Below are 12,830 nucleotides of genomic sequence, written 5' to 3' on the forward strand. Positions count from 1 at the left end.
TAATAATAATATAAATCCTGTATTATTATAATAATAATAATAATAATATATATCCGGCATTATAATAATAATAATAATAATAATAATAATAATAATATAAATCCTGTATTATAATAATAATATAAATCCTGCATTACAATAATAATAATAATAATAATAATAATAATAATATAAATCCTGTATTATTATAATAATAATAATATAAATCCTGTATAATAATAATAATAATAATAATAATAATAATAATAATAATAATAATAATAATTATCATAATAATATTAATAATGAATTAAGCCTATTGTTTAAAAAAAAAAAAAAAAAACAAGGACGACCGTGGGAAAAAAAATGACCGTCCCATTTTAATAAAGCGTTCTGTTCTAACAGTCCAATCGAATACACAGAAGCTGTGATCACAGTTTATTGGAAGTAATGATCTGTGTAGTGTGGCTCCCATGAAGTGACTCTCTGTAGACGGTAGATGTAGACACTGAGCTACATACAGATGACATCTCAGAACACAACCAGGGGCCGCTATTCTACAATTTGCCCAGCAGGGGGCAGAAGACGACCAGCGATGGAATGTAATCCCATCCTAATTAATAATACAGATCACACAAACGCGGTTCCACGTCTCAGAGCAGCAAGGTCAATGTCTGATTTATGGCAATGCGTGAGATTTGGGATTATTTTTGGATCATGCCAAGCCAAGGGAGTAAAGGTAGGTGCATGGGAGAAGCTGGGGGTGATTAGGAGCTGGGGGGTGAGTTGTTTTGCTGCCTGTGGATGATGGTTTCATGCAAGTGTCTGAATGATTTCCCAATCCTAATGTGATCCGATGTTAACACGTTCTTGCAGTTATGTGATGGAGAGAGGAGAGGAGGAGCGCATGTTTACACAGTGGGTGAGACATGAGCTGTCAGATGCCATTGCTGTGTTAATTCTAGTGCCCATATGTAGCATGCAATCGTGTTGCTTCTAGGAAGTCTTACAACTCCTTGCTTTTTGGATGCAATGCATAGGACACCTTGTAACCCCTGCTCACTGGATGCAATGCATAGGACACCTTGTAACCCCTGCTCACTGGATGCAATGCATAGGGCACCTTGTAACCCCTGCTCACTGGATGCAATGCATAGGACACCTTGTAACCCCTGCTCACTGGATGCAATGCATAGGGCACCTTGTAACCCCTGCTCACTGGATGCAATGCATAGGACACCTTGTAACCCCTGCTCACTGGATGCAATGCATAGGGCACCTTGTAACCCATGCTCACTGGATGCAATGCTTAGGATACCTTATTGCCCCCTCTTCTTTGGATGTAATGCTTAGGATACCTTATTGCCCCCTCTTCTTTGGATGTAATGCTTAGGATACCTTATTGCCCCCTCTTCTTTGGATGTAATGCTTAGGATACCTTATTGCCCCCTCTTCTTTGGATGTAATGCTTAGGATACCTTATTGCCCCCTCTTCTTTGGATGTAATGATTAGGATACCTTCCTGCCCCCTCTTTTTTGGATGTAATGATTAGGATACCTTATTGCCCCTCTTCTTTGGATACAATGCCTAGGGCACCCCATACCCCCTGCTTTTTGGACAATAATGCTTAGAATACTTTTTAACCCCATTTTATTTTGATGGGATGCTTAAGATACCTTATAACCCCCTCTTCTTTTGATGGGATGCTTAGGATACCTTTTACCCCTCTGCTGAATCCATGCAATGCTTAGGGTACCTTATAACCCCTCTTGTTTGATGGGATGCTTAGGATACCTTATAACCCCCTCTTCTTTTGATGGGATACTTAGGATACCCTTTACCCCTCTGCTGAATCCATGCAATGCTTAGGATACCTTATAACCCCCTCTTCTTTTGATGGGATACTTAGGATACCCTCTTCTTTTGATGGGATACTTAGGATACATTTTACCCCTCTGCTGATCCCATGCAATGCTTAGGATACCTTACACCCCCTTTTCTTTGGATTCCTGCAAATGTCCTTCAAACACAGACTTCTGTAGCTCTTGAAGCCCACAAGGTGACCCTTGAGATCCGCTGCAGCTTTGTTTTTTTGGTGATCTTACAAAGTTGGTTGAGTATTCAAGAAGACCACATTAAATTACAAGGGACATCTCCATGATAAACCTACACTTGACCTTGAACATTCTACTTTATCTTGAGGGGGAAGAAGTGTTTCTGCATCTCCCAATGGAGTAGTCAACTCTAGATGCATGAAGGACTGAACAGTGCCAAGGTGGATCAGACCAAAGGACCAAGATTAGGATAATGTCTTGAATGAAGATTTAAATCTGGATCTGGATCTCCCAACCTTCTCTAATAAGACCTTCTTCTGTAAGTACTCTGTGTGTAAGGTTTGGATTTGCTGATAGTCTTCTTGCCTTACTGCAGTGTGCAAGGTGTAAGCATTATCCTTGGTGAGTTAGCTCTGCCGTTTGTAGCTTTATGTGTCACTGTTGACAGGATAAACTTGTCAGGTCTGGAGGAAGCTCAGTTTGTTATGGGTGCACGTGAATGGCCTCGCTGACTGTGTGTGGCGTGCATGTGTACTCTGTATACAGAAGTTAAAGATCACAAATGGGAGGAGTTCAGAAGAAGGGACAGTCAGTAGAGAACATCATCATCATCACCCTAAGGGAGACGAAGGGGTTATTTTTTATTCTCTCCGCCCTTTAACAGGCTGATCTCTGAGAGCCAAACCCACCTGCTGTGGTGTGTGTGAGATGGAGCTGGTGGGACCCTATAAAAGCCCTCAAGAAGAAGCCTGGTGGCTGACACTGACTCACCGGCATCCAGAAGAAGAACTTGACCAGCAGGAGCAGCAGAGAGCCTATAATCATGTCACACGCTTGGGGATATGGTCCTGACAATGGTGAGTGATGGGGACAGGTGGCCCCCCCTTTGCCTTGACACCTACTTACAAGCTCCTCTGGAATGGTCTTGGTATGCTAACTGGTGTCACGGTCACTTATTTAAACTAAACTATTTATACATAAACGAAAACACTTTTCCTTCTCGATATATAGGTCAAGAGCATTGGTGATTCCTGGAGAGATCACCCAGGGCTCTATTTTTGAATGTTGTACCTTCAGTATGGAATATCGTAGGATAGGAGTATCAGTTTCTCAGGCAGCCTCCTTGCCAGAAATAGAGTGCCCTGTTTTATTCATTATACTGGATTGCCTTTTCATTAACTTGTAGAGTCCCCTCTGGACTGCAGCAATAAGAAATTACACTAATTGCATCTGGAAATCTTTCAATGTAAAGATCACTTTATGTGACACTTAGGCTGGTAATTTGTTCTCCTACAAATAACGAGACACCGGACAGAATTTCTCATTACTTCCCTATATTATAGTATTAGGTGGAAAATATTTATCTTTCACAAAGAATATTTTTCCATGTTTTCTAAATATATAAATCACAATTAAACTAAAGAAAGAAAAAAATTCCAGTGTTTCATCGTGTTTGACCTTGACATCTCATCATAGGCAAGTTATTTTATAAATTCAAATTTATTAATAAAATGTCCCATTTACAGCATGATTTGGGCCAATTTTGGAACATTAATTGGTATTAATACGTGTAATCTTAGGCTTCCCCATTGAGGATTGTTTTTCCCATGCCGCAAAGTGCAGCAATGTCCTTTGAATGAGTTAATAATAGTGTGGACTGTCCGGTGTAGACTCTTGCAAATACAATATTAACTAAAACAGGTACTGATTAAACTTTGAATCCCGTTGCAACATGCTAACGTTTTCATTTAGTTTTGACCTTGAGAAACCTTGTCAGTTTTTATAGTACATTCCCGATCTCTCTTGGCCATTCGATCCCCAAGCTGATAGACCGAGGACCATTTCTACATAAATTCTATAAAATAAAGCTTTAAAGTAGTAGGATACCAATACGAGTTTATATTGTAAATCTTCCGTTACGTTCTTGTGCACTAAGAAAGAATGACGAGTTTGAAGATCTGAACATGAAATAACATTATTGTAAATTAACTTTCTTTTTTTCTTTTTTTTTTGGGATGTAGGACCCGACACTTGGCATCATTCCTTCCCTATCGCACTGGGTGAGACCCAGTCCCCTATTAACATTGTCACAAGCGAAGCCAAACATGACAGTTCACTTCATCCTTTGACCATTAACTATGATCCATCAACTGCCAAACTCATCATAAATAATGGCCATTCCTTCAACGTGGAGTTTGAGGATTCCGACGACAGATCAGGTCAGTTTTATTAGCAGGCAATGGGAATGTTATGGATCATTGACCTTTCTTGAGATTGCAATGGTTAGCATGAAATTGTAATGATGATAGGGCTGACATTCTGCATGTGATATTTAGGGTTTTAGCATGTACTAAATCTACACAAATAAAGAGGCTTATTTACTGGTGAGCTCCTGGTAGACTAGAAAAATTACATTTCACCCATTTATGTATTTTTACATAAAACTAATATAATTATCATAATTTATATCAGTCTTCTGCAATCCACTGCACTGCAGCACTCACAATAGGAGAAGAAGAGGCAGCACTCTGAGCCAGTCAGGGCTCTATAGCTTTATAATGCCGCGTACACACGCTCAGATTTTTCGCCAACAAATGTTCAATGTGAGCTTGTTGTCGGAAAAATCCAACCGTGTGTATGCATCGGACATTTGTTATTGGAAATTTCCAACAACAAATGTTTGAGAGCTGGTTCTCAAATTTTCCGACAACAAAAGTTGTGTGTAGCCAATTCCGACGCACAAAATTAGTACGAGACGGAATCGCTCGGTCTGGTAAAACTAGCGTTCGTAATGGAGATAACACATTCGTCACGCTGTTACGGACTGAAAAGCGACTACTAACACGACTGGTATTGAACTTCCCTTTAATAGTGCCGTCGTACGTGTTGTACGTGACCGCGTTCTTGGCGTTCTGAATTTCCGACAACATTTGTGCGACCGTGTGTATGCAAGACATGTTTGAGCCAACATCCCTTGGAAAAAAAATCCACGGTTTTGTTGTCGGAATTTCTAATCGTCTGTACGCAGCATAACAGTCAACAAGAGAGAAGAGTGATGACCTTATCAGTGTGCTGCATCTACTTCTTTGCCCATTCACAACATGTAAAGAAAAAAACGACTTACCTCCCCTTTGCTAAAGTTTTTAATCATATTACAGGTGTTGTTTTTTTAATCAAGCAAAGACTTTATGTAGAAAAGGTTTGTACAGGTTCAACATGGAATAGACATGTGCATGGCGAAAAAATGTTTTTAGTTTTGTTTAGATTCATTCATTTCATTAAATTGGGTTGATTTGTTCATTTCGTATTCGGAATTTTTTTTTTTTTTTTTTTTTTAATTTTCAAACTTACCGATTTTTTTTTAATTCAAAACGTTCAAACTGATAAATTTTTAATTGGTTGAAACTAAAATGTTATTACTTTTTTTCGATTTGAACGCGGCAAAGTGAACAAACAAAAGAAAAGTCTTCACCAAATGATTACAGAGACTCTATGGGGGTTATTTACCCAAGGCAAATCCACTTTGCACTGCAAGTGCCCTTGGAAGTGCAGTCGCTGTAGATCCGAGGGGGACATGCAACGAAAATAAAAAACAGCATTTTAGCTTGCACATGATTGGATGATAAAATCAGCAGAGCTTCCCCTAATTTCAGATCTTCCCCTCAGATCTACAGTCTTTTAGTGCAGAGTGGTATTGCCTTTAGTAAATCAACCCCTTTGAATCACCTTTGGCTTACCAAGAACAGCATTATTTCGAAATGGTACTCAAATAGCACACATAGGGGTAGATTTACTAAAGGCAAATAGGCTGTGCACCTTGCAAAGTGCAGTTGCTCCAGAGATTAATAAATGAGGTAAGGCTTCACTTTGCAAAAAGTACCCAATCAATTGCAAGGAAATAAAAATAAATATTATTTTTGCTTGCACATGATTGGATGTTGGAAGTCAGCAGGGCTTGTGCACATTTACCAAGCTCTGGAGCAACCGCACGTGAACAGTGCAACTGCACTTTGCAAAGGGCACAGGGGCAGATCCTCAAAGACATTACGCCGGCGTATCTGTTGATACGCCGCGTAATTTAAAATTTTGCGCGTCGTATCTTTTGGTTGGTATCCACCAAACAGATACGACGGCATCTGTGTTAGATCCGACAGGCGTACGCCTTAGTCGCATTTTGTTACGTCGTTTTTGTTCGGCTTTTTCCGGCGTATAGTTAAAGCTGCTATTTGGTGGCGTACTCAATGTTAAGTATGGCCGTCGTTTCCGCGTATAATTTTAAATATTCTACGTCGTTTGCGTAAGTCGTCCGTGAATGGGGCTGGACGCCTTTTACGTTCACGTCGAAAACACTGACGTCCTTGCGACGTCATTTGGAGCAATGCACCCTGGGAGTTTTGACGGACGGGGCATGCGCAGTTTGTTTGGCGCGGGGATGCGCTTCATTTAAATGAAACACGCCCCCTACTCGCCGCATTTGAATTCCGCGCCCTTACGCCGCGAGACATAGACTACGCCGCCGTAACTTACGGCGCAAATTTTTTCAGCATTCAAACCAAACCTGAATAAGTTACGGCGGCGTAGCGTATCTCCCATACGCTGCGCGGGTGCAGATCTTTGTGGATCTGCCCCACAGTCTTTTTGCCTTTAGACAATCAACCCTATACCTTTTCTGGATTTATGTTTATTTACATATTGGTTTCACCATCAAGATTGCCATCGTCATCATTGTTCCATGCTTCATATCTCACCTTACTGGCGAGGATTACACCTGATTGACGTCAGTAACCATTTACATGGACCCTTTTCTGAAGTGACTCATGACCACTTTTTATATTACTTTTTAGTATTGGAATACATTCATTGTCACTTGGTTTTTTCACGCATATTTTCTTGCTGCTGCAAGTATATTGTTTACACACCACTTTTCTTTATATATTTTGTGCACATTTGGTCGCACCACCATTTTTTGCACATGTCCACATCATGACCACACAGGTCTAGATTTATTCATTAGCGCAGCACAATTTTATATTTCAATCAACCCCATAGTCTTTGATTTCAGAAATATGTTTACAGTTCAAATTCAAATGGAATTCGATGTAAAATTCTAATTTGAATTAGAATTTTGGGAATTCAGACAAATTTCTACGCCCTAATTACACATGAGCTCTGAGGAAGGGGATGCGTCCGAAACTCGTCAACTTGCCGACATCGCCAACTGCTCGGTCATCCGTTGCCATGTTGATTGACCATCAGAGAGAGTCATGCGGAATTTCTTCTGTTTGTGAGTATTCATCTGGCTGTTTGGTTTCCTTTAATAAATCTTGCGTAATGCACCAGGCGTTTTTGCCCCCCTGTGAGTTCTTTTGCAGTTTCTAGTTGGATTCTCCTGTCTGGGGAGAGCTGCGCCGTTGAAGAATTTGCCTTTGAGATTGTATAGACTGTGCATCCATTCCTGACTGGTGACTAGCCTTTTGAGCGCTGGAGAAATAGTTTGTTCAGACATGAAATATGAACAAAGCATATCTCTCTATAGTGTGTACTTGTCTCTATCCAAAGCACTAAAGCCCTGTACACACGATCGGTTTGTCCGATGAAAACAGACCGATGGACTGTTTTCATCGGACAAACCGATCGTGTGTGGGCCCCATCGGTTTGTTTTCCATCGGTGAAAAAAAATAGAACATGTTTTAAATTGTTCCTATGGACAAAAAGCCGATAGAAAAAAACGATCGTCTGTGTGGAACTTCATCGGTCAAAAATCCACGCATGCTCAGAATCAAGTCGAGGCATGCTCGGAAGCATTGAACTTCATTTTTCTCAGCACGTCGTAGTGTTTTACGTCACCGCGTTGCACACGGTCGGATTTTTGACTGATGGTGTGTAGGCAAGACTGATAAAAGTCAGCTTCATCGGATATCCGACGAAAAAATCCATCGGATTAGATTCCATCAGATATCCGATCGTGTGTACGAGGCTTTATGTGTCTGCTGCCTGGTTCCACTTTATGTGTCTGCTGCCTGGTTCCTCTGCTATTTGCATGAGCAACTTCTGCCAAGTTTTCCTGAAACCAAGAGAAAAAAGGTGACAGGGGAGAGAGCTCCAGCAAACAGCCTGTGATTAGTGAGTTCAGCTGTCTGCCCCCTGCTTTCTGAAAGCTCAGATAAGCTGTATAAAGTCTGGACTTTGAATCCATGTAGAGGGCTGCCGGTAAACAGGTAAAACTTATGTAGGAGGATTTGTTTAATTTCTGCTCATCACTTTACTGGGTAAAAAGTTATGGTTTACAACCACTTTAAATAAAAAATACCACTGAGGGATTTTACTCTTTAGTCAAGTGTCTAGCAAGTAGTAATATATTAATGAGCCTGCCAGCTTGCTGTATATGCAGCAAAAAAAATAAAAATAAACAACAAAAAAAAACCATGCAGGGTCTGTGTTGTATCATCCATGTGAGTTAGCATGAGCTATCCAGAAAAATGTGAATGATTCTTGCTCTGTACCCTCTATACCTGTCAAATCTGGATCATGGAGTTACAGGTGCACACCTTTTCAAGGTCACTGCTGGCTTATCTGTAATAGATATGGTGTGCACACAAAAGTCATTCAAATCTGTATCCTGCTACCGTAATTTTACCTGCATTGTACACTACCTGTAGGGAAGCAAAACCTCGACACCGCAAATGACTTTCCATACTGCTTCGCCTGTTAAGTTCTCGCAGAGAAAACTGTTACCTGGAAAACATATTGCACAGGGATGTTTTAAGGTTTTACTGATGTTTTAATGAATACATGCCATTCATTTACTGTGTGTTTCTAGTACCCAGGGAATTTACAGGCTGAACAATGAATAAGCTAGATGCTCATAAAGTGTATTTGGATAGGAACTTCATTTGTGGGTGGATACTGTCACACTGGGGTTGATTTACTAAAGGCAAATGGACTGTGCGCTTTTGAAAGTGCAGTTGCACTCTGCAAGGGCAGTTGCTCCAGAGCTTAGTAAATGATGGAGAGCTCTGCTGACTTTCATCATCCAATCACGTGCAAGGAAAAATGCAAAAACAGCGTTTTTGCTGACACATGATTGGATGATGGAAGTCAGCAGAGCTCTCCATTATTTACTAAGCTCTGGAGCAAATGCCCTTGCTGAGTGCAACTGCACTTTCAAAATCTCACAGTGCATTTGCCTTTAGTAAATCAACCCCACTGAATCACATATTGGCAATGGAGACCTGGGCCAGTACTAGTAAGGTGTGTTGGGCTGGTGGCCCTTTGTGGAGATACTTCACCATTTAGAAATGGACCAGAGTAAGACCCACAGTCAGTAACGGCTGCTGGATGTTATCAATACCTGCCCATTTTTTTAACCTGATAACAACTTGTGGTCATAGGTGTGCGCACAGGGTTTGCCAGGTGTGCCCAGGCACACCATAATCACCCTGTGCAGCACACATTCCCTCTACTGCCCTGGCTCCCATCTTTCCCCCTGCAGCACTGCCAGCTTCCTCTCCTATCGGCTGTTGCTCGGATGTTTTATGAGTGGGGAAGGGGCCAGTAAATTTGTAATTTACCATCCCCTTCCCTTTCTGAATAAATATCGTGAGTGATCGGTAGCGTGTGTTTGTGCTTTGGGGTGCACACCCTAATGTAATAGGTTGCACACACCTATGCTTGTGGTATAGGGAAGTCTACCTGTGGCAACCTCCTTCCCAGCTCTGAGATGTCATGTGACTGAAGGATGAAAGTAGTAAAGAAAGCTGATGTTGGAAGATATAAAATGGTGTGTCACAAATAGGGATGAGTTTTGGTCCAAGCCATGTAGGAAGCTGTCAGTGCTGGGTCAATCAGATACAGGTGGGGTTTCCTCACAAAAGCCTCGTACACACGCTAAAGTAAAGTAAACCGAGCGTGTTTACGAGGCTTTGAGGTTTCTCGTCAAGAAAACTGCCCAGAATCTAGACGAGAAAAATAGAGAACCTGCTCTCTATTTTCTCGTCGTGAGATTCTCGGCAGTGTTTTCCTGCCGAGAAACCTTATCGTGTGTATACTTACCTTTGCATGGAAACCCGCGCATGCTCAAAATGACTTCAAAATAGCTTCCAAGGCATGGTGGCGACGGCATCGAATGTGACGAGCACGACAATGACGTCACCGCGTTCGTGCCATTCAAATAAACAACGGTTGTTTTGAATGGAGTGTGTGTAGCCGGCAAGAGATTCTTGCCAAGAATCTCGTCAGGAAAAACAACGTTTTTTCCTGACGAGATTCTGGGCCATGTGTACAGGGCTTAACTCATATAAAAATCCATTCGTAATAAGGAACTAACACACCCATTTTTCTGAGCTCTCCCCTTTTGGGGACTTAAAGTGGATGTAAACCCACTTTTGATGTCACAATGTAGAGAATAAGGCCCCGTACACACGTCCGAGGAACTCGACGGGCAAAACTCATTGTTTTGCTCGTCGAGTTCTGTGTGAAGCCGCCAAGGATCTCGGCGAGCCAACTTTCCTCATTGAACAACGAGGAAATAGAGAACATGTTCTCTATTTGGCTCGACGAGGAACTCGTCGGTTTCCTCGGCCGAAAGTGTACACACGCCGGGTTTCTCGGCAGAATTCAGCTCCGATCGAGTTTCTGGCTGAATTCTGCCGAGAAACTCGGTCGTGTGTACGGGGCCTCAGATTTCCTATCATCTGTGCCCAGTCTTGCCACACATAGTTAATCCAGTGAGCAATCCACTTGTATTGTTCAGTGAAAATGAACTGACTTCCAGATAAAAACCTGTCTAAATAAAAAGTCCTTTCCGTCCCCTTGCTTTGAGTGACAGGGTTTTTACATATCTCGTGCACTAGCTTGGACACATGCACATTCCTGGATGTTTATTATAATATGGGGGGTGATCCACTTCATTGTGAGAGGTAATGTATGTCACTCGAAGCAAGGGGACGGAAAGGACTTTTTATTTAGACAGGTTTTTATCTGGAAGTCTATTAATTTTCACTGAACAATAAAAGAGGATTGCTCAGAGCTGGATTAACTCTGTGTGGCAAGACTGGGCACAGATGATAGGAAATCTTATTCTCTACATTCTGACATAACAAAAAAAATACATCCACTTTAATATTGCGAATCTCCTTCCAAGATGTCGCTGTCTGGGACTTAAGTAATGTTTCCTTCTGGCAAAGAAAAAAACAATGTAGTTAGATTGGTAAACGTGTATCTCAGAACATTGCAGAGCGTCACACATCAGTGATAGACAAAACTGTAATTATAATAGAAACGGTGTATTTCTCACTGAACGCGATTGGTATGTGAAGCTTTTGTAATACGGCTTTTATAACAGCTTGATAGTTCCCCAGATAGATATAGTGGATGCAATAAAGCAAGAAGTAAATGATTGTGCTAATTGTTTTCCCTATGGTGGAGGGGAATTTAAACCTGGGCAAGTGTAAAAAAAAGTGAGCGTGTAGGAAACCCCCCTGCGTCAGATCACAGCGCTCAGACACAAGCATCTAGATGGTGAGGAATGGTGCTGCAATAAAACCAACTACCAGAGTGTTTCATTGCACAGCTTATTACAGTTAGTTATGTTCGCTGTACAGGATATGCTCCCGTTGAGAGGTTTTAATAAAAACATGTCATAAGAAGAGAGTTTACCATGTGAGTGATGTTGCCTATGTTAGTTAATGAGCGATCTTGCCAATGTAAAGTTTGTTTTATCTGAAATGTTCATTTTATGGGCCCTTGTAGATAGGGGTTGTTTGTCAAACGCTGCCTTTTGCATTAAAATGTATGCGTTCAAATGCAATTTGTAGCCAAAAGCTGCATTTGACCTTCTTTCAAAGGCATATTAATAGGACCTGCTGCCTCCAAAGAAGCGCAAAGGAAAGCAGGTCTAATGCAGAACTTTCCCTTTCCTCTGAACTTTCATCCACACTTCACCATTATGCGTGCCGGGACCCTTCGGGGTAAGACTGCGCTATATTAAGATACCTCTCAACTCAACTCAACCATTGAAGTACTGTATATGGAATACTGATTACCTGCATTTGACATGTTGTCAAATGCAGTAAAACAATGTTGTCTACATGACACATAGCTCCCAACTGATTCCAAGGGACTGTCCCTGATTTTGTCCCTCTCATTAGTCTCTCATTTTGGTCTGATTTATATAGTTGTATGTAAAATGCACTTTTTATCTTTCAAAAAGTGTTTCCCAGAGCTAAACCTTTCATCCAATTTCTAAATTGCTGCATTTGTAAATTTCAAAAGCCAATATAAAGGAATAGTAGTGGTAAAAAAAAAAGCACCTGTAGCTTTAATTAACCATTTTTGGGGGTTAATTCTTCTTTAAGAGGGTATGTCCAATGCCTACATATGTTTGCTAGTAGGTGTCCCTCATTCCTATCTCAAAATGTTGGGAGGTATGCATGACATGATCTGGAATGGATCTCTTCAAGCTCAGCAATGCTCAAATCTTATGCAAAAAGAAGAGAAGGTGCGCCAATCTAAGTGCAGCAGCATAAGAAGTTTAATGGAAATATATGTATCACACAGCCAAATGGCTACTCACATAATGTAAGAAATCAAAGGCATGTATAGGGCGATCTGGTCTGGTGTCACTGTGGAGTCCAGATATAAATGACAGCGATCTCTATCCCAGACAAAATCTTCGGCAAACAGATCTGATGAAACAGCGGATGCTGAGAAACGCAAGGATTTTATATGGGATAGAAATCGCTGTCATTTGCATCTGGACTCCACAGTGACACCGGACCACATCGCCCTATACATGC

The 12,830-nt window shown here is 41.2% G+C and overlaps 1 protein-coding gene across 1 annotated transcript in view; it reads left to right on the top strand.

Annotated features, from left to right (window-relative positions):
• Positions 1 to 626: 626 nt before the first annotated feature.
• Positions 627 to 12,830, top strand: part of LOC120941254 (carbonic anhydrase 2-like) — a 57,414-nt gene continuing 45,210 nt past the window's right edge. Inside the window, exons 1-3 of the mRNA XM_040354568.1 lie at positions 627 to 718; positions 2,699 to 2,891; positions 4,056 to 4,253. Coding sequence (XP_040210502.1) covers positions 2,858 to 2,891; positions 4,056 to 4,253 — 232 coding nt within the window. The 5' untranslated portion in view covers positions 627 to 718; positions 2,699 to 2,857. The remainder of the gene's footprint in view (positions 719 to 2,698; positions 2,892 to 4,055; positions 4,254 to 12,830) is intronic.

This window comes from Rana temporaria, chromosome 5, assembly GCF_905171775.1.
Source record: "Rana temporaria chromosome 5, aRanTem1.1, whole genome shotgun sequence".
NCBI lineage: Eukaryota > Metazoa > Chordata > Amphibia > Anura > Ranidae > Rana > Rana temporaria.